The 24,013-nt window shown below is 36.3% G+C and overlaps 1 protein-coding gene across 1 annotated transcript in view; it reads right to left on the reverse strand.

Moving 5' to 3' along the window:
* Positions 1 to 17,648, reverse strand: part of LOC133516318 (rootletin) — a 68,984-nt gene extending 51,336 nt beyond the window's left edge. Inside the window, exon 1 of the mRNA XM_061849196.1 lies at positions 15,509 to 17,648. Coding sequence (XP_061705180.1) covers positions 15,509 to 15,514 — 6 coding nt within the window. The 5' untranslated portion in view covers positions 15,515 to 17,648. The remainder of the gene's footprint in view (positions 1 to 15,508) is intronic.
* Positions 17,649 to 24,013: the final 6,365 nt, after the last annotated feature.

Consider the following 24,013-nt stretch of genomic DNA (forward strand, 5'->3'; position numbering starts at 1 on the left):
TGCAGAAATCGCGTAGCGTCTGGTTGACGCTGGTGACCAAAGAGCTGGCGGCTTCCTCGCATAACGTACCAGTATTGCGATACAACGAGGAAATGCCGCCTGCATTCTGCCTCAAGGGCCAATTTTAGATTTAAGCTAGTTATACGAGTAGTAATCCTCCATATACTCGTATATCCATTATGTATATTGTCAATAAAATGTTAACTTTTAATACACAAAAAACCTTTTTGAAATAATCAAGTTACAAAAGTAAGGTTAGCGCGGTATGTATCGAGACAAAATTCAATGATTTCTCCGACACCATTAATATTCGCTGAACATGTAAATATACATGGGAGTCAAATCGGAAGTTCTTAATTTGATCCACTCTGAACGCGATACCGTGTATATACAGTAGAAATTTGCGATAGTGTCTTATCCTAAAAGCTAACGATTTAAAAGACGGCCCAAAGTCTCGCGAAAAAGTAACTATCTTTATGAGCTTCCTTGGCAAGTGCGTGTTCGGAACTGGGTCACTAGAACCTATGTCTTTAATGATGGGCAATTTTTGAAACGTTGGAAATAATAGTAACCTTCCATATAAAGGGTTCAGACTAATTCATAATTTCCATGTTGAGACACGTACGAGTACGAATATATGTACCTATTGTACTATTACGTTCTGTAGGTAGGTAGGTTTCTGACATATATTATGAGGTGTCGTTGAATTCGTCAGAATTGTGGTATTAGTCAAAGACCATATAATCACTACGTGTATTAGTGACTAGTGACATAGGCTATATAAATTTTGTAAATGGCGGCTGCAAATGAAAAATCTGACAGAAAACTATGCACTTCATTGAAACTCCAATCACGTGCATAGTTCTATATATTTTTTTAAATTGTCCTTTCACGACTTTTTATTTGAAACCCCCTAATGCTCAACTTCGACATTTATTCAGCAAATAGGGCACTATAACACGTCAACATGGTATTTACATACAAGCAAAAAAAGCACATCAATAATTACAAAATACAATTAACTGCAAACTAAAGTATTATTAATATTCTCTTTATTCATTCAATATCTTAGGTTAGGATTTTTTATAATATGGATATAAAAGTAAAATATAAAAACACTTACAAAACAATACAAAAGATATAAACACATTATAAAAAACCTAACCTAGGGTGCCGCCAGCAGTGGGGCAGGGCCCAAGCTGCCGGTGGTCACAGGGCCGCAGAGAGAGGAACCGACGTACTATACGCGCCGTGTCCAAAATTACTGCCTTCTGCATCTGACCCTTGATCCAGCCACCTAGCGATATTATTAATATTATTATTATTTAGAGATGTATACAATCTCTTAATGTCGAATTACAAAAAAACTAAAATACACTATCTATTCCGCTGCCTTCAACATACAGCCATATTTTTAGGGTTCCGTAGCCAAATGGCAAAAAACGGAACCCTTATGGATTCATCAAACCCATACGTGTGGTGTATCTATGGATAGGTCTTCAAAAATGATATTGAGGTTTCTAATTTTTTTTCTAAACTGAATAGTTTGCACGAGAGACACTTCCAAAGTGGTAAAATGTGTCCCCCCCTACAGGACTCGTAAAATACAGTTTCAGGACTTGTAAAATAACAGAATGATAAAACTAAAAAAAAAAATGATATACATTACCTTGCAAACTTCCACCGAAAATTGGTTTGAACGAGATCTAGTAAGTAGTTTTTTTTAATATGTCATAAATGGTACGGAACCCTTCATGGGCGAATCCGACTCGCACTTGGCCGCTTTTTTATTTCAGTAATAACCGTCAAATGGTAAGCTGGCGCTTAGAAGCTTTGGCAAGTTTCCAAGTGGCAAACTTGGGCTCATTAGTGTCTAACTTCCTGATTACTTAGGAGATAACCCCAATTTAAGACGATCGTTAATTTGTAAAGTGTTTTCACTCACCGATGCCACAACAAAACCCATTGCACTGAATTAGCATTTCTCATAAGTATATAAGTTTTAGAAAATAAACATTACTATACTTATATAAGTAAGGTCATATATAATACTAATATATATAATATATATACTATAATATATATTACTATTACATGAAAATATAATATTACAATTGCTATATAGATTTTTATTTTTTTGCTTCGTTATTAATTCGTATATTATATCAAATAATATGTTATTTTATATATAAACTAATTGTATTAGGTTGCCTTATTAAAAGTCGGTCTAGTACATTAGTCACCTAAATTTTATATAATAAAAACCGGCCAAGAGCATGTCGGGCCATGCTCAGTGTAGGGTTCCGTAGTTACTCTTCCGTCACAATAAGCTAAACTGGAGCTTAAAGTATAGTAAATTGTTGAACAAGGGATGAAACGGTACCTTTCACGCGAATTAAACAAATAGGCAAATTTGTATAATCACTATAATCAGTACCTAATTAAAGTCTTTTTACTATGAAGGGGAAACTTTTTGCGATAACTCAAAAACAGCTAAACTGATCATGTCCGCTATAGTTTTCATTTAAAGTCTTTCTTAAGCTCTACTTCCACGATTTTTTTTCATGTTTTTTGGACCTATGGTTCAAAAGTTAGAGGGGGGGGACACATTTTTTTTTCTTTCGGAGCGATTATCTCCGAATATATTCACTTTATCAAAAAATGTTTGTTGAAGACCCCTATTAGTTTTGAAAGTCTTTTCCAACGATACCCCACACTGTAGGGTTGAAGCAGAAACAAAATTTCACCCCCACTTTACGTGTAGGGGAGGTACCCTCAAAAAAATTAAATTTTTAGATTTTATTGTACGACTTTGTCGGCTTTATTGATTTATATATCCATGCCGAATTTCAGCTTTCTTTAACGACCACGGAGCAAAGCCTCGGACAGACAGACAGACAGACGGACATGGCGAAACTATAAGGGTTCCTAGTTGACTACGGAACCCTAAAAACCGGTTAATCTTTCAAAAAGTAAATATAATGTTTTCTGTCCGTACGCAATTTTACTAGGCAACCTATTTGAAATGTGTCTATGTAAATATTATCCATCATTATTTTCTATCACAAATAAATAACAAATGAGGATAGATATCCCTTATAACGTATCTCCTACTATGTAGCAGTCAAGGGCAACTATAAAATATTTAAATAAACAACTCAACAATCAAGTTTCTATTTATTATGAATTCGACCTCTTTGGCTTTTATCGATATGATAACGAGCTAAGTATGGTAGTAATACTTATCTCTAAAAACAAATAAAAAGGAAAGTACCTAGGTACGCACGCACATATATTAAGATAAAATGTTATGATACAATAACATTTCACGCAAACTTACCTACTTAGGAATTTGCTAAAAATAACGTGCATCATAGGATAGATTACAAATTGTGCTGTTTTAAGTAATGCTCGATAAGTCGAATCTTTTTAGGGTTCCGTAGCCAAATGGCAAAAAACGGAACCCTTATAGATTCGTCATGTCCGTCTGTCTGTCCGATTCTGTCACAGCCACTTTTTTCCGAAACTATAAGAGCTGTACTGTTCAAACTTGGTAAGTAGATGTATTCTATGAACCGCATTAGGATGTTTACACAAAAAAAGAAAAAAAAACAATAAATTTTGGGGGTTCCCCATACTTAGAACTGAAACTCAAAAAAACTTTTTTCATCAAACCCATACGTGTGGGGTATCTATGGATAGGTCTTTAAAAATGATATTGAGGTTTCTAATATCATTTTTTTCTAAAGTGAATAGTTTGCGCGAGAGACACTTCCAAAGTGGTAAAAAGTGTGTCCCCCCCCCCCCCCTTAACTTCTAAAATAACAGAATGAAAAATCTAAAAAAAAAATATGATATACATTCCCATGCAAACTTCCACCGAAAATTGGTTTGAACGCGATCTAGTAAGTAGTTTTTTTTTAATACGTCATAAAAATTTAAAAAAAAATTTTTTTTCATCAAACCCATACGTGTGGGGTATCTATGGATAGGTCTTCAAAAATGATATTAAGGTTTCTAATATCATTTTTTTCTAAGCTGAATAGTTTGCGCGAGAGAACCTTCCAAAGTGAAAAAAAAGTGTGTCCCCCCCCCCTGTAACTTCTAAAATAACAGAATGAAAAATCTAAAAAAAATATATGATATACATTACCATGCAAACTTCCACCGAAAATTGGTTTGAACGAGATCTAGTGAGTAGTTTTTTTTTAATACGTCATAAAAATTTAAAAAAAATTTTTTTTTCATCAAACCCATACGTGTGGGGTATCTATGGATAGGTCTTCAAAAATGATATTAAGGTTTCTAATATCATTTTTTTCTAAGCTGAATAGTTTGCGCGAGAGAACCTTCCAAAGTGAAAAAAAGTGTGTCCCCCCCCCCTGTAACTTCTAAAATAACAGAATGAAAAATCTAAAAAAAATATATGATATACATTACCATGCAAACTTCCACCGAAAATTGGTTTGAACGAGATCTAGTGAGTAGTTTTTTTTTAATACGTCATAAAATTTAAAAAAAAAATTTTTATCAAACATACGTGTAAGGTATATTGGATAGGTCTTCAAAAATGATATTTAGGTTCCTAATATAATTTTTTTCTAAACTGAATAGTTTGCGCGAGGAACACTTCTAAAGTGGTAAAATGTGTGTCCAAAGTGGTAAAATGTTGAACAAGATCTAGTAAGAAGATTTTTTTTAATACGTCTGAAATTGTACGGAACCCTTCATGCGCGAGTCCGACTCGCACTTGGCCGCTTTTAATACATTTCCATGAATCGAAATCGTTCGTTACAATGCCGTATTTCCGCGGTTCGTGACATTCTCGCATGTCATCCCGCGAACTTCTCGCTCGTAAATAACCGTTTTATGTCACGTGTCTAAACGGCCATCTTGGTTTACCGGTAAATTTTAACAAATATATGTTTGCCGTCACGACCGGCCATCCCAGGATCCGGCACGTTATCCTTCAAGACGCAAAGTTCAGAATCGCGTGACCATGTTTTTGGACTGGCAAAATTTCGTGTATAGGCTTTATAAAAATGGGAGTGCTTGTCTTCATATCGATTGTGCCAACTGGTGCTTACCTCCGATCTCGATTCGTCTGCAATCGGTACGAATCGAGTGATTGCTACTTGAATTGTATTGTGTTATTTTGTAACGCGAATTGAATTGAAACTTCAGCTGCTCCTGCAATAGGTTTTGTTCTTTATTAGCTTGAACAAACTACCGGTTACTAGAAATTGATGGCTTTAACCAACGGTACTGTATTATATTATTATATTATGCCGCAGGGGGATAGTTTTTAATTATTTATTTTAAGATTAGTTTTATTTATTTTTAGATTTAGATTTTAAGTTTTATATGTATTAAGTTCCTTATTCAATGTTATTTTATTAAAAGTTCTTTTCTACATATATATAAATAATATTGATACAAATACATATACTTACATATACACACATACATATTAAATCAGATGAACTTACATAACAGAAGCACTAAGATTTTCCAGTACTGCCAGCAAAGTGCTCACTTAAGGATTTTTTTTAAAGCAAACCTGTTCGGACACTGTCTAATTTTGACAGGGAGACTATTCCAAAGGCGAGCTGCCTGAATAGAGAAAGAATCGGACATGTAACCAGTTCGGTAAGATGGTATAGACCTCGTATAGACAGAGATAGATTGCCAGAAGAGTGAAGCTGACAGACACGAGAGGACACGAGAGACACCAGTGCTCCTAGTGAGTATTATATTCTTTGCACCAGTGGAAGAAAGATTTTAGATATTCGGGGGACAGAGGGTTGTTAAGAACAGAAAAGAGGGTGCAGAGCATGCGAATGTTGCACCGAATACGAATAGGAAATTAGCCAAGTTTTGAGCGGAATGAGGAGACATTGATCGTACTTACGGAGACGGAAAACAAAACGAATACAATTATTCATTAAACGATCTAATTTGTCCTCCTCTGTTTAAGAGCTCCTCATTTAAGTCCGTATAACACACATCACTATAGTCGATTGTTGGTAGGATTAAAGTTTGTACTAGTAATATTTTGGTTATAATAGGTAAAAAGTGTTTAAGTATGTTGAGAGCATGAAGGGAACCAGTAACTTTGCGGCTTATTTCAGCTACCTGTGTCCTCCAGCTCAGGGTACTATTTAGATTATATGTGTATAATACAGGGTGTTTAATTAGTCACCTGCAATAATTTACGGGGTGATTATATATTAGGTCATACTGAGCAACTTTTACTATGGGACCAAGCCCGTTATCGCAATAAAAAATATTACTCTCCCATAGAAAATGTCAAGGTCAGACAGACAAAATGTATGAAAGAGCAAATTTTTTTTTGTCGATTTCGAGGTTGGTCCTATAGTAAAATAAGTTGCTCAGTATGACCTATATATTCACCCCGTAAATTATTGCAGGTGACTAAATAAACATCCTGTATATATTAAAGTAAAAACCGGTTTTTAGTAAAAACGTGTTGTCCTTAAAACTAGTTATTTGGAACGCCTTAGTGGAAACGCGTTTTCACTAGTCAAAACTAGTTTTCACAAATTTCCTTGACGAAAACTCTGGAATTCCGTCTCCGTGAAACTCCGTCTCTGTGAAACTCCGTCTCTGGAATTCCCTCCCTCTCTTTATTCGACAAGCCCCAAGCAAACCCGTTTTCAAACGACTACTTCGCAAGCATCTTCTGTCAGAAGAACTTAAATAAGGTTCATCATCATGTATATGTATGTACATAATTATATGTATTAGTCTATCTTTTATACATTATATAAGTAGTAGTATTTAACTATTTATATATTTTTAATATTATTTGACTTCACGTTTAATTTTTTCCTTATTATTTGTTATTATTTTTTCCTGCACCAACATACACAAATGTCTCTGTTTGACCCAATGGTTGACTGGTAGAGAATGCCTTTTAGCATTAAGTTCGCCATTTGTACATTTTTCTTTATATGTGCAAAAAGTTTAAATAAATAAATAAATACATAAAACTAGTCTTCATAAGCATTCAAAATTTAATTTAGTTAAAACTAGTTTTCAGTAGGTACAACACGTTTTTACTGACGTACCAGGCCGCGTAGTCAACGTTACAATCATCGTTGAGCTTACTGTGGGACTTATTGTGTAATAATGTCCTATAATATTTATTTAATATTTATTTTATTTATTTATCTCCGTAGCGTATCGTAGCTATCTCTCTCTATCACTCTTCCATGGTGCGACTGTGACAGTTGCGTTTTGTTCGCCACGGAGCGTGAACGATATGCACGTTGGCTACGCGGCCAGAACCGATTTTACTTAATATAAATAATGATAATTAACAAAAAAAACTTTTTTTGTGTTATATGTATGGTAATAAATTTTTGAAGTCAAAAGTTCACCAACACACTTTGCGAAAACTAACTTATGGCTGAAAATCCCAGTCAAAACAGTAAACTAGGTTTCACTAATAAGTTTTTGGCTAAGTTAAAAAATACATTTACAGTACATATGGGGCTACTTTATAGCACTAGTGCGAGAAGTAGCATATTATGTTACTGTGTCGAACATTTAAAGGGCCATATGTACTGTAAAACGTTGTACGATACATGTGCGAATAGGTAATTCGCAACTCGTGTCGATTTAAAACACTCCCTTCGGTCGTGTTTTAATTTATCGCCACTCGTTTCGAATTTCCTATTTTTCGCACTTGTATCGTAATGTACTATTTTGGTACAAGCTTTTATCGCTGACTGCACTTTTTTCCACAGGCAACTAATACACATCGAGACAATTCTAAAAACCCAAAACACAATTAGGTTGCGTTGTTTTAACACAAACTTCCTATGGCTACCTCCTGTCTCCATCATCAGATCAGCTTGATGGTACCATAATATTGCATTGTCACCCGACTTACATATGTATGCAAATTTTCAGCTTCATCGGAAGCCGGGAAGTGGGTCAAATTTAACTTGCAAGATTTGTCCCATAAATACTAACAGGGCACGTTAAATAAAAGCTTGTAAAAATGGGTTTTGAGCTGCTGACGTGAAACAAATATTTAACTTGTTTATGATAAAAAATATATTTTTAACGAAGCTATGATATATTGATTTTTATCTTAGGCGGAGGTGCTACGCCGTAGAGCACTACGTAGCTCCCTCTACGAACGTCGGCAACATTCTACTCATCCGACGTAAAAGAGGTAGAGTCTGGCTAGCCAAATATTGTTGACAGATTTTTCCTTGTTGTATCACCAATTGTCTATGATTAGAAAAAAAACCTAAAGGCTGTTGTCAATTTATGTCACTCATTCAAATTGTTCGGGGTTTATAAGGGGTTTATTTTAAATAATATTAATAATGACTATACCGAGTGGGGTCCGCAAACTATTATTTAAGCTCCTAAATAATTATGACAATGTGCGAAGTCGACGTGAAGCGTTACAACGCTTACTATATCGAAAAACTGCTATGTTTACAAGTCGTAAACAATTTTGGAGGTTGGTGCTCTATTACTATTTTGATACTTTAAGTACGTACTGGAAAATATCAATAAAATCCAAACATTGGAACGTAACGAGTTACTGAAAACCAATATATATAAGAAATCTGTGGAGTGAAGTGACTGGTCAGTAGTAATTTGATTTAACAATATAAAATATATAAAAATATCTTGGCAAAACATGTCTATATATGTCTTTATATTTTACATAGTGGTAGAAATTATGTGAGCTGACTTTGAGTGCACGACAACGTATATTTAACTGATTTCCTTAGGTACCTTACGTGTGCACAGAAAATCAAAATATGTTCTAGTATCAACACTATAACTCCTACTACACAAAGTGCGACCAGCCCAAGATTTTTTTAATTTCCCGCCAAAAATTTGTGTAATATTTCGGTAGCCAGAATCTAGTTTCTTGTAGCATTGTAGCACCTTAATTAATGAACTAATGTAGCCTTACCATGACAGCCTTAGCATTGTCAAAATGACATATTCGCTAACGACTGTAGCGAGTGCGAGCGAGATGCATAGAAAGTAAGTTAAGCACACGCTACCGAATATATCAGTGTCAAACTGGTGGAAGTGGGGTGGTCAAAAACAATAAATAAAGCCCTCCTATCTCTTGAAATAGTTGTGGATTTGATTCGGCTGTATATCGATATAGCAACCAATCGTGGTTACGCTGAGTTCATGAGGAAAACCTCAGTGAAAGGTTCCGTAATTACCCATCCGCCACAATCTGAAAGTATTTAGAATAAAAAAGCAGTTATGAATGGACTGATTTCTACTTTTCTCATCTCTTTTTGGCCACGCGTGATATATTTTTCCACCTATTTGATAATCTTATGGCTCATTATCTAGGCTGTTTTTATATAGCAGATTGTGAGGTATCCATCAAGATTAGCTAGAGTTAGACCAATCTAAGTTGACAGCGATTTTGATAGCAATGTGCAAGTGTTATTTATACGTCATAATTTAATAGAAGATGTTTAAAATACCACTTGCAAGTCTGTCGTGCTATCAAATCGCTGCCAATTAAGCTTGGTCTAACTCTAAAGTGCCTCACGCATATATATTCATGTAGATTTATTACTGTGTTAAATAAATACCTACGAGACGACTAATCTAACCTAACTTAAGCCTTTTTCATTAACCGTACAAATTTGATATCAACTTAGGACGTGTTGTCATCCCAAGTACCTACGAAAGCGATTAAATTTGTAATACCAGTTAGGCACAAAGATTTGTGAAAGTTGTAAAACACAAGGAAAAGTGACCTCCTGTGCATAGAAGTTTATATTCAAAGGTGCTAAGTGAATAGTAATGCTGACCTTACAGTCTCTAATTTGTCATTCTACTTATAAAAACATTAAGAGCGAACTTTGTGGTTAGATATGAAGTTCCCGAAAGGTAACGGGCATTTATGATGCATTTATAATTTCTAAAACTGGGTCACTATTAGTAATAAGATAATTATAATCCTTCTTCATAAAATTACTCTATGTTATTCTGCAAACTTATTTCTGTTCGGGCGCTAGGTTATTTGCCCCGAAACGCACGGCTGGCTCAAGCGTGCTGCTCATTTGAAAAGTTGTGAGTTTGATAATAACTTTATTACTTTTGCCTTTCCCGAAATATGAAACATTTAGTATACCTATAAATTCAATTAAAGTAACGTATGTCCCCTTGACAACAGCATTTGTAAACTCGTCAGGGTCATCGTAACATTATTGAATACTATACTAACCACCAACAATCATTCTTTTGATAGGTGAAACCCGTATGAAAATCTATTCAGCAGTTTTTGAGTTTATCGCTAAAATACAGGCATACAGACAGACAGACTCAACGGGGGACTATGTTTTACAAAGTGTTAGTGATACCTACTTGTTAAAAGCCCCAACGTACCTATACGTATCCTACCTAAGAATATCGTCTGCTCTATTGTCTAATAAACCCCGACTAATTGCCGAAACTGTCCCAGGTAATAAGCCACCAACTGTTAGAACACTTTCCATGCATCACTGACAATATTCGGACTTTTTTATATATTTTGGTAAAGCCTTTTAGTTTTGATTTCATTTTATAAATAATCGACCCTTATAGTTTCAAAAAGACAGATTTACCCACCGCAGTAGGCAATAAATCAAGTTGTGTAATTGTTCTTATCAAAAACTTGTCTGAATGCCTACAGTTTAAATCCGGGATCTCCAATCGCACGTTATCACGCAGCATCCCCGTGCCACTGTCTCGTATCAAAGTCGCGTTATATCAACCGGCTATCACTAACGCTAGTTAAGCACTTTGTGCCGGCTTATCACTGGATTTAATTAGGGAATAGATCACTGTGTCATAAATAAATACCTACGTCTCATAGTACAACCTCGACATCCCCGAAGCAGGGTTTTTAGCAAAAATGCTAGGAGTTACTTTTTTCATAATTATTACCAAAACCAAAAGGCAAAGTAGATACAATAACGTCAATTAGGTACATACCTACAACTTTCATACAATTAATTAGTTTTAATTCAAGCCACTCGTTGCCGCGATCAAATATTAAAATCACGAGAGCTCTCTGTTGCCAGGTTGCCACGCCACAGGTGAAAAGATGAATAACGCAGAGTTTAAAATGGGTTGCTAGTAACTTTATACCTAACTCGAGTATTAGGTACGTACGGTCAACCAATTTAATTCCTAGGCCACTATAGAACCATGGCATAATGACTTCTACGATAGTGCTTATTGAGTGATGCATGTCATGTATAGAGTAGTTAAAGCGACAAGGTTCTATAGTGGCCTAGGATTCAAATTGGTTGACTGTACATTAATTATTACAATATTACAAATGCAAGATAATGAATCACATTATTCATGTTATGATTCCTAGTGTTTGTGGCACGAAGATAGTGTTTCATTCATCATTATTTCAGGGCTTAATAGTTACAATTATTAATTGTTATCGTATAAAAAAATATTCCGTTCTAAATAGTATTATCTAACCGTTGACCCGGTTCTTATTATTTCTCCCTTACTGGCCTTATATTCGGTGCAATGTCCCTGATTGTGTTCTAAAAATATTTCTCCACATCCGTCGATAACTGCATTAAAAGGGAAATCGCATGCAATGTTATCTTAAATTTATTTACGGTTTTCGCGACTGTTATTACAAGCGAATAGGGTATAATTTGTTTTGAATTGTGTTTCAGATGGTGGTCACTAGACTGTATCTATATAGTAAACACCCCTATAATGGAACAGGCACACGGCAATGGAATGGTATAGACAAATGCTGTAAAACAAATATTTACCTTCAGTTTTTAATCGCTTGCAATATTTTACCATAAACAAGAGCCAAAGAGCTTAAGTTTAATTTTTAATTGATATTTGTTATTTTGAAAATGAATGACTGGAGCAATAAACAATAGTTTTAATTGGTTAATAATATTGAAACCAATTGCAGTAGCTTTCATTAAATACATTATAGAAAACATTAAGGACGAATTGGACATTCAACTTCAGCGTAAAGCGGTAGAAATTTTACAGCTGTCGGTGAAATATCAAAAACACTCCAAATTTTATCTGAAATGGTCCATGATTGGTGCCGTTAACATACATAATAATTATAAGCTTAATGTATAGATAATTTAGGAGTAATGACCAGAATGTCCTGTTATTATATGAACTTAAAACTATTTGGATGTCCGTCATATAGCGCCTACTTTGTGCTCAGTTTATGGAACCTTTACATATATTTAAAGTTGGAAGCACATGTTTTTATTACAGTATTTTATGTCAGTAATTACTTGAAATCTTAATTGGATTACACCCTTAATATTACATTAGTTGGCAAAATACATGTACCAAAAGCTTCACCATCCTCTGAAATGCCTTAAGGCAGCAAAACTAAATCGGATTTAACTAAGTCTTTAACTTATTATAGAATTATATAGAATTCAAAATGCACTAAAAACCTAAATATATTTATAACTAGAACTTTTGTATCAGTCATCTTGTAAACATATGTAATGTCCTAATATGATATCAAGGTTACGACTTGCGACCCGGATGCGATGTCTGTTTCGTTTATTTCCCTGTCTAATAATTTTAATACACTAAGTAATTATTTATATGTACTTAATAATTTGAAATTTATACGAAAAAATTTTCCTGCAAAAGGTAGGTAATATATTTTTTGAAAGAAACTCGACACATTAGTTACTTATAAAATAAAAATAAAAAGAGAACTAAGAATTTTATGAATTAATGTTTTAGCTTCAGAGAGCGGAGTTTTTGAAACATCGTGCCGCTGTTTTGAATCATAATTACGGCTGTCAAACATTTAATGAGCAATCCTGAGGATTTTTTCGAGGGACTTAAGCGATTCGAATTATGATTTTATGACTTTTGCTCGATAAAAAAAAATCACAAACATAGGTCTAAACGCACTTTAAAAATTTGTAACAAATTTATGCACAAAACCTAAAAATATGAAAATTTCTCTTTCTTTTCTAAAATTACAAGAAATTAAAATTCAAAAACATGATATCCGCGGTTCCTAGCACGCACATCCATCTCGCTCACTTTCGCTCAGTGAGAGTGAGAGAAGAACACGACCCTGCGGGGCCTTAAAGAACAAGGAAAGATTATTATTAAATAACCTAATTACAGCCAGAGGACACACGGCTTCGGTCACGTAGACAACACATATCTGTTTACTCCAGACATAGTCAATGTCTGAGATTACTTATCTGTTTTATAATATTAAACATTCCTTACTAGGTAGTAGGCGTATAATAATATAATTCAACACTAATACTTATGATTGTATTTAATCAATTTAATCATCATAGATCAACATGATACCTGAAGGTCGGATGAAATCGGAACCGCTACTACGACATTTTGTATAATATAAGTATACCACGCGAAATTGCCTAGTAGACGCAGGTACTCGTTTCTTGGTCCTCGCCCTCGTTCCGTACCCAAAGGGTAAAACGGGACTCTATTACTAAGACTTAGCTGTCCGTCCGTCTGTCTGTCTGTCCATCTGTTACCAAGCTGTATCCCATAAACCGTGATAGCTAGACAGTTGACATTTTCACAGATGATGTATTTCTGTTGCCGCTATAACTTACTAAAAAGTACGGAACCCTCGGTGGGCGAGTCCGACTCGCACTTTTCAAGTTTTTATTTTATTACCCTTTAAGTTTGGGTACATTGGTACATTTTGATTTTATGCGAGTGACGAAGGAGGAAGAATTCCTTTTAACAGCGGTTTTAAACAGCAGAGAAATGGTACAAAAAGTTCCATAACCTGCCCATGAGCCCCAATGCGAAAATATAAGAGTCGTGGAATATAAGTCCGTATATACTCTACCTCTTAACCTAGTAAGATACCTATAGATAAAAAAATATATTATTTTTACATCCTAGTTGCGGTGTGCTGCGGCTGCGAAATGTTGATATAAAACGTGAAAGCCTAAAAGCGTCGGGCTTCTATTGACTCTCATGTTTTCCTATTATTGTTTTTTGTAAGTTCTTTTTTTTTAAATACTACGTCGGTGGCAAACAAGCATACGGCCCGCCTGGTGGTAAGCAGTCTCCGTGGCCTATGTACGCCTGCAACTCCAGAGAAGTTACATGCGCGTTGCCGACCGTAACCCCGCCCCCCCTCGTTGAGCTCTACCTTACTCACCGACAGGAACACAACACTATGAGTAGGGTCTAGTGTTATTTGGCTGCTGTTTTCTGTAAGGTGGAGGTACTTCCCCAGTTGGGCTCTGCTCTAGATCTGGAATGACATCCACTGGCTGTGCCCTACCACACAAAGCGAGATGAAATTCACAATGCCCATACCTCTCTTTTGGACGTAGTTTAAGGACGTACCCGGGTCCAAGGACGTACCCGGGTCCAATGGTCCGGGTTTATGAAAGCATACGAGAAATCTGCAAAAATCCGGTCTTCTGTGTCTGTTGCCTCATTGCTTTCACAGGCCGGCGTGATGGGCTTTAATCCAGCAAAAATGGATTTCTCCTGCTTGGTCTGTTATTGTTGCTAATTTGACGAATTAATTTATGGATGCTATTTATCATTGTTTGTGCTGCTGCGTTTTGCAACTTCTTGCAGCCATTCATGATTTATGTATCCATGCCAAATTACAGCTAGCATTAACGATGACGGAGCAAAGCCGCGGACGGATAGACGGAAATGGCAAAACTAATATAAGGGTTCCTAGTTGACTACGGAACCCTAAAAACGGGGATACGACAGTTAAGATGATTATCAAAGGAATAACGGTTAAAGGAATAATGTTATAGCAAAATAATAAGACTACCGGTTGTTCACTTCCCAGCACTGCCGTGTCAAGCTAACATTAGATGCGATGCCAAACGCAACGCACCGTTTCGCCTATCCATCTCGGCTCAAATACCTATCACAACTTTAATTACCTTTAAAACTTTAGGAAATAGGTCAATACTGTCACAACGAAAATGAAACATTGTATTAAATAAACAAAATTCCGGATTCTCTTAAAATATAATGAGCCTCTATATCTATGGTAATTAATACCATTAATTAATAGTTAGCTTCAAAGTGATCTGCGTCCGATGTGGCACTTAAGTAAAACTTAAGAATAACGTTTCTATTGGTCTTTGGACAAATTAAAATTTTAATAAATAAAGAAACGCTGCCTAATAAAGAGCCAAGGTATAAAAATGAAGCGTGTGTTGAGAGTTAAAACTTCAACACACGTTTAATTTTTAAAAGTAATATTTTAACATTAGCAAATGACATAGCCTAGGTTAGGACATCGTAACAGAAAAGATAGTGAAGAAGTCAAGTGAGTCGCGCTAAGTAGTCAGTGATCATTCTTAGTAATTGTGAAGTTCAATGACATGTACATTCCAAAACACATTTATGTCAGACGAATGCCATTCCTGAAAATCTATCGTCAGTTTCATCATTAATCTTCATTAGATAAAGTATAAGCTAAACTTACCGGCATGTCTTTCGAAGCCCGCGTAGTGTGCCCTCCGCGCCCGCCGCCCTACTGCCAGCGTGCCCGAGCCTCCACTGTGCCAGCTCACCACCTGGTCCGAAGCCTCCTCGCGTGACTTCAACCCTCACTTGCCTTCCAAACCCAAAAATCTACCATTGATTCATACTCACAAGTCTCAAAGTCGTCTGCGTCGCGTTATCACGATTTACATTCAGATTTGATGTTTCAGCATTGTCTTCGGTAATAATTGTAGGGATTACTTTGACATTAGTGTTAGTTTCTGTGCCGAATTTGGTTTTCAGGGAATCGATGATGGCGGCTCGGGCGGCCTCGAATTTAGCCCGCGACTGTGCTTCACGCCATTTTTTGAGAATCTTGTCCTTGGGGAGTTGGATTTCTGTAATATTTTATCAGAAAATTAATTAATCCTATTATTTATAAGTTCATGATATTAACGGCGCTTCATAAGGCCGCATGACAGGCAGGTATATCAGATAACCCGAGTTACAAATTTTCAAAACCACAAAGGTACAACCAAATGACATCAACACGCACCATAGTAGATTTGTTAACCAAGGGATTAAATCATGAAAGACACTTATTTCAGCTGAGGTTTGGCGCTCGAACGCAGATGAGAGCGCCAATAGCCCGAGGCTGACATGATGCCTTTCACCCGAGTTAAACACTCTAATTTTCATTTCGAATATGAGGAAAGTAAAATATATGTGTTATTAAAAAAATTGCCTAAGTATAAACTTTCATAGTATTTCTTACTTAACAATTTAGATACAAATATCGTTTTCGTAGAATGGAAATTGTTTAACAAACCAGTTAAAACCAAATTTGAATTGCTAAAACGAAAAATAAATTAAAAATCGTACTTGGGAAGTAAAATGCTCTAGTTCAGAAACGTATCACTTTCTGTTCACCACATAGAACAACAATGACTCTCTTTCAGAGCATGAGAAATGAAAAATACTCGTACGTTTAAATGCATGTAAAAGTACCTGGACGTGGCTCAAACATTCGTCTTCCAACAACCTACATACCTTTCACAGCAGTCCCATCGGTAACAGTAGATTTATCAGTAAGGAACTTTTCCTTGTTACTTTCACTTTCATTTTTCTCCAAACGCTGATGTTGTTTGAATAAAACAGATTCCTGGTCTGTGCTTCCATAACGATCCCACCACTTTACTCCCGCTGTGTCAATGGGAGCCCTCGACCTGGCTGAATGCGGACTCTTTGGTACTTGCATCTTGATTATTTAAGAAGAAAAACGTTCTCATGTTTTCGATTTTGAAGCAGTCCTCTCCCTATAGCGCGTTATGTACAACTAATTTTAGCTTTGCTGAAGCTACACTGGAATGCAAGTCATATACCTACCAAATAGAGGCCACTCTCAAATTTTCTTCATAGTGATAAATATTTTACCCTCCCTTTTTTACCTTCATAAAAGTGAGAGACAGAATGAATAATTCCTATTCAACAAATCTGTCTTACAATTTGAAAATAGGTTTACACTGATGAAAATAGAAGGTATGCGTACAAAGGCTTTTGTATCTATTTTCTGTCAGTAGGGCAGTGTAACCAGCAAGTCATTTAGGCATGTATTCATGATTCTCCATTCAACAACATTGTAATATGACTTGCGAAATTGTATCCCTATAAGGTGCCTAAATTAACAAATATTTTTTTGAGACACCGATGCCAACTTATTACGCCGGTGTGGTGTGGCGTTGTCACAGACGCTTCGGAAACCGATGCTCTATACATTTATTGCCATCTCTAATGACCAGAAATACACGTAGGTATATTTATTTAAAAGGAATTCGCAAAAAAAAAACATGTGAGTCGTACTACAAAAAAGACGTTAGTATCATACCTACTACAGCTGCCCGCGTAGCCAACGCAACTGTCACAGTCGCACTAATTTGGAAGAGTGATAGAGAGAGATGACTACGCTACGCTACGGAGCATTAACGATTGTAACGTTGGCTACGCGGTCTGTTCTCGTTCAATTAAAAAAAAACAGGCAGTACCATTTCGAAAACCAAACTCTTAATTTGTTCAAAAGACCGAAATAGTACCTATCCCATTCTCCATAACCGCATGTTTTTAACACTACGTCATTGGCGAACAAGCACACGGCCCGCCTGATATTAGTTTACCCTAAGATAGCGTTACGTTCTTACCTATTTTTAGTTAAACCTTTTAGAAGTCAGTACCCTTTTTATTTTGTCTTTATTTTTCTTGAATCTTAGGTTAGGCATTTTATAATATGAATATAAAAGTTAAATAGAAAATTCATACAAAAAGAATACAAAATACATATAAACACATTATAAAAAACCTAACCTAGGGTGCCGCCAGCAGCGGGGCAGGGCCCAAGCTGCCGGTGGTCAGGGCCGCAGAGAATGGAACCGCCGGACTATTCGCGCCGTGTCCAAGATCACCTTCTGCATTCATTTATTATTATTATCAAAACAATCTTCATTTACTTATGTAAGTAGTAGGTATTTAGACGTGAAGCGCCACAACATAATTACGTATATTATGCACTCTTAATTATCCTATCAATGCACTCATTTAATTTAAGACACCTCAGGTCACCACCTTGTCTGCACTGAATAAGTAAACCTAATTAACCCGTATGTTATCAATGTCTGATTTATAGCTTACGACCTAAATAATGATGCAATAATATGGATTTAAGTTCCGTGAGCAGGGGTTATCGAAAACATGGATTACTTTAATGCACGAAGCGGGTTTCGGATAGATTAAGTTATTTTATAAATCCTTATACATATAATACTATCTTATTATTAAAGTTAAAACAGATATTTTATAGATTGTAAAGATTGAGAAACTTGGGAAAATGCTACAGCTTTAGCCGTGTCACGAGTTGACACTTGACGTATACGTTAGTGATTGCATAAACTCGATCGCAGTACATCTCGTTCGCACTGATGTACCTATTGGTGCGATAGAGAGGTAATGCGATCGAGTTCACTCAGACATTAACGTTAATGTCATATGCCAACCCGTGCTGTAAGAAAGTGTTACAATCGGAATAACTACCAATAAGCCACCAAATTCTTAGCTAGCGGTTCTACGCTTGATTAGACAACGCAACACCATAAAAAATGTCGCCAAAACTACTTTTTTATCTGTACTGTAACCTTGTAAGTACCTATGGGGTGATTGGAGTCCATCTGCAAGCTCAATAAAATGCTCATCATGCTAACTTTCAGTTGTAGTCGACACAACCATTGACGTTTATAACCAAAATTATGTAGTGCTCACTTTGTATGTACAACTATTACTTTATTGATTTATTAATACATGAATATAAACGTATATATATATATATATATATATATATATATACGTATATTAAATGCATGCAGTATTAAGAAAAATGTAATCTAAGGGAATTTATCATAACGAAATATTGCATGATGACGTACGAAATCACCATCGGCTGTTGATCTTTATAAATCTTAACCTGATTTGATAACGTCTTAACTTACATTGCTCTTCGCTTATTCGCCTGCACTTATGTATTGATACGAAACGAGAAAGATATACTTACTGTGAATAATGTCAAATCGCTTCTATATTAAATATACACTAAGATCTGAAGCGTATTCTGATTGTAATAACAGGTTATGAATTTAACCTGGATTTGTTATGTATATTAAAACTTACATTTGCAACATAAAACGTCATTTTTGTCACTGACATATCCATAACAAATTCAGATCTAATTCATAACCTTTTAGTACTATAGATATGCCTCTAGATACGAATAAGTAGCCACATCTCGCTTTCTCTACGTCGTAGCTGCTATGGAACCTACACCTACACAACTATGTACCTATACCTAAAGCATCGTGTATGCGTGCTTATATTAAAACTTAACGTATTTTTAAGAGCGTATTCCCGTCTCAAAGGCCAGCAACGCACTTACAACCTTTCTGGTGTTGCAGGTGTCCATGGGCGGCGATAATCGCTTACCATCAGGCGGTTCGTCTGAGACTTATATTTAGTGTAATTAACGAGATAAAATGAGTACTAATCCTGTTCTAAATATCTACTTGGCCGTTTTTGGGTGATCGAGTAACTAGCATCCAAAATATACACACTTTTACATATTATTCAAATAATATACACTTAGATACATCATTGTAAAGCTGAAGCTGATTGTGATTGGAAAGTTAAACATTTTGGTGACTTATGTATTAATTCTCGATCCTTGGATAGTCACATGATTGTCGAGTGTAATTTATTTATTATATGCCAACTAGTATCGGTCCGCGATTTTGTTCGGATTGGTTTTGTGGACCCAAAGATGCCGGGCTTGAGCGGCATCTTTGGGTACGCAGATGACAGCACAGTTACGGAGAGATACCTCTCTGACGCGAGGGCCAGTGAAGGTGACACCAAGATCCTCAGGGAGACCATGGTGGAACATTTGAATCTGTCCTTGAACGCTGTGGCCGAATGGGGCAAAGCCAACTTGGTCGGATTCAACGCCACCAAAACACAGGCGTGTCTTTTCACCGCAAAACGGAGCCAGTTCACCTTGGCTCTCACTTTCCGAAATGTGTCCCTTCCCGTGACTAACACTTTAGAGCTTCTTGGTCTAAGTTTAAAATCGAACTTAAACTTCGGGTTGACTATTGAGTCCAGGGCTAAAACTGCTGCCAAAAAACTTGGTGTCCTATTTAAGGTGAGGCGGTATTTCACGCCGAATCAGCTTCTCTCCCTATACCAAGCACAGGTCCGCTCGAGCATGGAATACTGCTGCCACCTATGGGACGGTTCCGCCAAATATCAGCTGGCGGCCCTGGACTCGATAGAGCGCCGGGCTCATAGACTTTTTGGCGATGACCCATCTATCAAGTCAAAATTACAGAGCTTTGAGCATCGCCGTCGAGTCGCTAGCCTATCGGTGTTCTATCGGATACATTTCGGGGAGTGTGCACAGGAACTGCACGATCTGATCCCACCTTCCCCTTTCCATCATCGGACATCCAGGCGTGGGGAGCGAATGCACCCGTTCGTGGTACACATTCCATTTGTTCGCACTAAACGGTTTGCCTCCTCTTTTTTGTTACGGACGGCTAAAGAATGGAATGCGCTCCCGCCCTCTGTATTCCCTGATAAATATGACCTCGGTCTCTTTAAAGCAAGAGTGAATAGGCTACTACTGAACCGGTGAGCTCCATCTTAGGCCCTGTCTTCACATTCTATCAGGTGTGACTAAGGCCAATCGCCGATCAGTTATTAATAAAAAAAAAAAAAAACACCTTATAAAAGAAAGTCCCCCGCCGCGTCTGTCCGTTTGTATGTGTCTTCGCGATAAACTCAAAAAATACTGAACGGATTTTCATGCAGTTTACAGCTATCAATAAAGGGAAGGTTTAGATGTAAGTATAATTTATTAAGGTTTTATGTAACATGTGCGAAGCCAAAGCGGGTCGCTAGTCCTTTATGAGAACTGTAGATCGAAATGGTGGTGGTGTAGTGTATATCATGTATTCTAGACAAAGCTCTCAAACCAACATTCAGTAACAACCTTAATCTAACCTAACAAACATACAAACTGTCGCGTAAATTTAAATTAACACACACTGTTAAGTCTAAACTTCATAAAAAGTACATAAATTTCACGTGAACTCTCATTAACTATCCCTCTCTATTATCCTGTTTACTCTTTAGTGAAACGTTAATTGTTAATGTTTATTGGTGTGCAATCAATAATGTAGGTCGCTCTGTCTGCGCCCAGAACTTTGAACGTCTGGTGGCATTGACTCCGTCCACGCACCTACAGTCTGGTATAATAGCAACTTCGTATTTGTAATTACGTAGAATACGAGCGGTATATTCCAGTTAGATAACAGGAGCAAGGGAGTGGCGAACTTAGGAGGAAAGGAGACGGCCGTTTCTGCATGCAAAGGTAGTCCCCATTTTCCTCTCTGGATATTGACATTATGGAAAATATATTTACATAATTTGATGTATTAACGATGCCTCCACGTTTGACTTTTTGTATTTTTTAATTATTGTAAAAAAATTGAGCGAAAAACAGTTTTCATACCTGCTCATTTGAAAATGCTCCGAACTCTTATAATAATTAAAAAATCGAAAAAGTCAAACGTAAGGGCACAGCTGTGGTTGACCCACAAAAAGCTGTTTCAAACTATTTTCAATAATATTAATATGCAGAGAGGAAAATGAGGACTGCGTTTGTATGAAAATGCGTCCTCCACTTTCGTCTTAATTAGACTCGATTCAACGAAACTTGGCGCCTATTTGATTCACCAGAATGACGCACAACGCATCTCGTCGTCGTTTTCATGCCGCCAGAGGACCTACCGTGTAACACGAAAATCGAAATTTCGTTATCTGCCTGTCTGTCACTCTTGCATATTCGAGCGACAAAGAGGCAGATAATGAAATTTCGATTTTCGTATTTCCCGGCAGGCCCTATAAATATAGATATGTATAAAGTGACTAATACAGTCGAAATTAAACTTTCGTGAACCATTTTAAAATATTAAAAAGTACGGTTAACTCACTTAAATATTCGTCATTATTGGCGACATGTGTTTCGAAGTCCTCGCTCAGGCTTGCAGTGCAGGGAGTGCAGCGCTCGTGAGCACTTAAGTCTGAGGAAGGGCCCCCGATGGGTTCGAAACATGTGAATACCTAGTTAACCGTTTTATTAATATTTTGAGGCCACAGCCATTATTTGAAGGTCCTGTTTATTTATATAAATAATACGGGACTTTTATAATTATGTATTTTAAAGACCTGTGCCTAATTGTGGCATTTCTGCTCCTCTGATGGTGATGTAAATGAGTAATGAGTCATTACTCATTTACATCACCAAATTTTAAACATAGGTAACTATATTCTTCAAATGTTGTAGAGCTAAAGGCGTCGCGAAAGAAGGCGCTATTGCAGATTACTTTCAAATAAGTACTTAAATAAGAACTAAATAAGTATATATATAATATTTGTAGATTTTGGGTTGCCTTGACACAGACCCAAATTTAGTCGTATCAGGTCTTATCTGTTGTTTTTCCGAGACTCCACATAGACCCACCTGCCACGAAATAACTGCGTGCTTTTATTATCTGTTGTATTTAATTGATGTGAAGAGAGTATGTCTGTACCTATAGTTATTTTCGTCAGATAATTTGTTGCCTATCTACATAAGAAAACCAAATATGTACTTATCATTACCGTCAAAGAATTGAGCAAAAGGCTAGACCCCAAGAATTACTATCGGATTTTCTTTACTTGCATACTTCCTCGACTCAGAGACCCAAAATGAGACGGCCTCAGCGATATTAGGGGAGTCTGGCAGGACATTGACCTGCGGGGCGGCCCAGGTATGCTCCTGTTTATTTCCGATCTTTTCTTGGAGTCTGTAAGCTTTATATCCCGTATGAAACGATGTTCAGCAATTTACAGGTTTCATGATCCTTAAGGGCCCTACAGTTTCCGTTTAGTAGTTTTTTGCTTAGTACACCTGCCAAGAAGTTTTATTTAGTTTTCCTATTTTTTTTTCTTTTGTATGTTATTTTTACAATACCAATTTTTTTATAAAATATTACCTAGTACATAATATGTAGATATCATGTGAATCACATGTAGTACTTAAACTTTTAGTAAACTATCCCCTACAATGAAAAAAAAACATCTTTGAATTGACCCTATCAGGGCTCGGAATTTTTCTTATTTGATAAGGAATAAACTTTGAAAACTACCCATCAACCCAATACCTACTTACCTAGCAAGTGCTTATATAAGTTAAGCATTTCGAGGCTACTGTGAAAACTACATAATTATGAATTACCGCAAACTTGTAAACCGATTCTACTGAGTACTTAATCAGTACCGAGTTAGCGTTATTCATAACTATTCCAAATTTCAAATCGATAGCTTAGTGGTCCTTTTAGCAATATGACAGACAGAGAGACTGACGGACAGAGTCCCACCATAAGGGTTGTTCAGCGGAGATATAGTGGCTGGTTTAGTTGATGGGCGAAGAACACAAAGCCGTCTTGATGGTCACATTATATTTAATAATTAAGAGCCCGGTAACGATTTAAGAGCAAAAATGTAAAATTGATAGATTTAGTCGTTGAAATTATACACCTTTTGTTACGTAATATCTAAATAGCAAGTATTGGTTTCTATTAGCACGTATTCTCTTCTTGCCTTTTAATAATGAGGTCGCAAGCGTGCGTCCTCAGTAATATGTGACGAGAAGGGGCAGTTTTTAAAAATTCGCCAAAAATTATGGTGGTAAATTATACATAATGATGCATAAGAATATTTTCAGCGAATGTTGTAGATTGTTTAAGTATCAAAGTTAAGTTGAAATTAAATTAAGTATATTTTCAGAGAATTTTTTACTTGTTTTGAAGTAATTTCTGGAGAAAATTTATTTCGTCTAACTTTCATTTACACTACTTCAAATTTATAA

This window comes from Cydia pomonella, chromosome 3 (assembly GCF_033807575.1).
Source record: "Cydia pomonella isolate Wapato2018A chromosome 3, ilCydPomo1, whole genome shotgun sequence".
Classification (NCBI taxonomy): domain Eukaryota; kingdom Metazoa; phylum Arthropoda; class Insecta; order Lepidoptera; family Tortricidae; genus Cydia; species Cydia pomonella.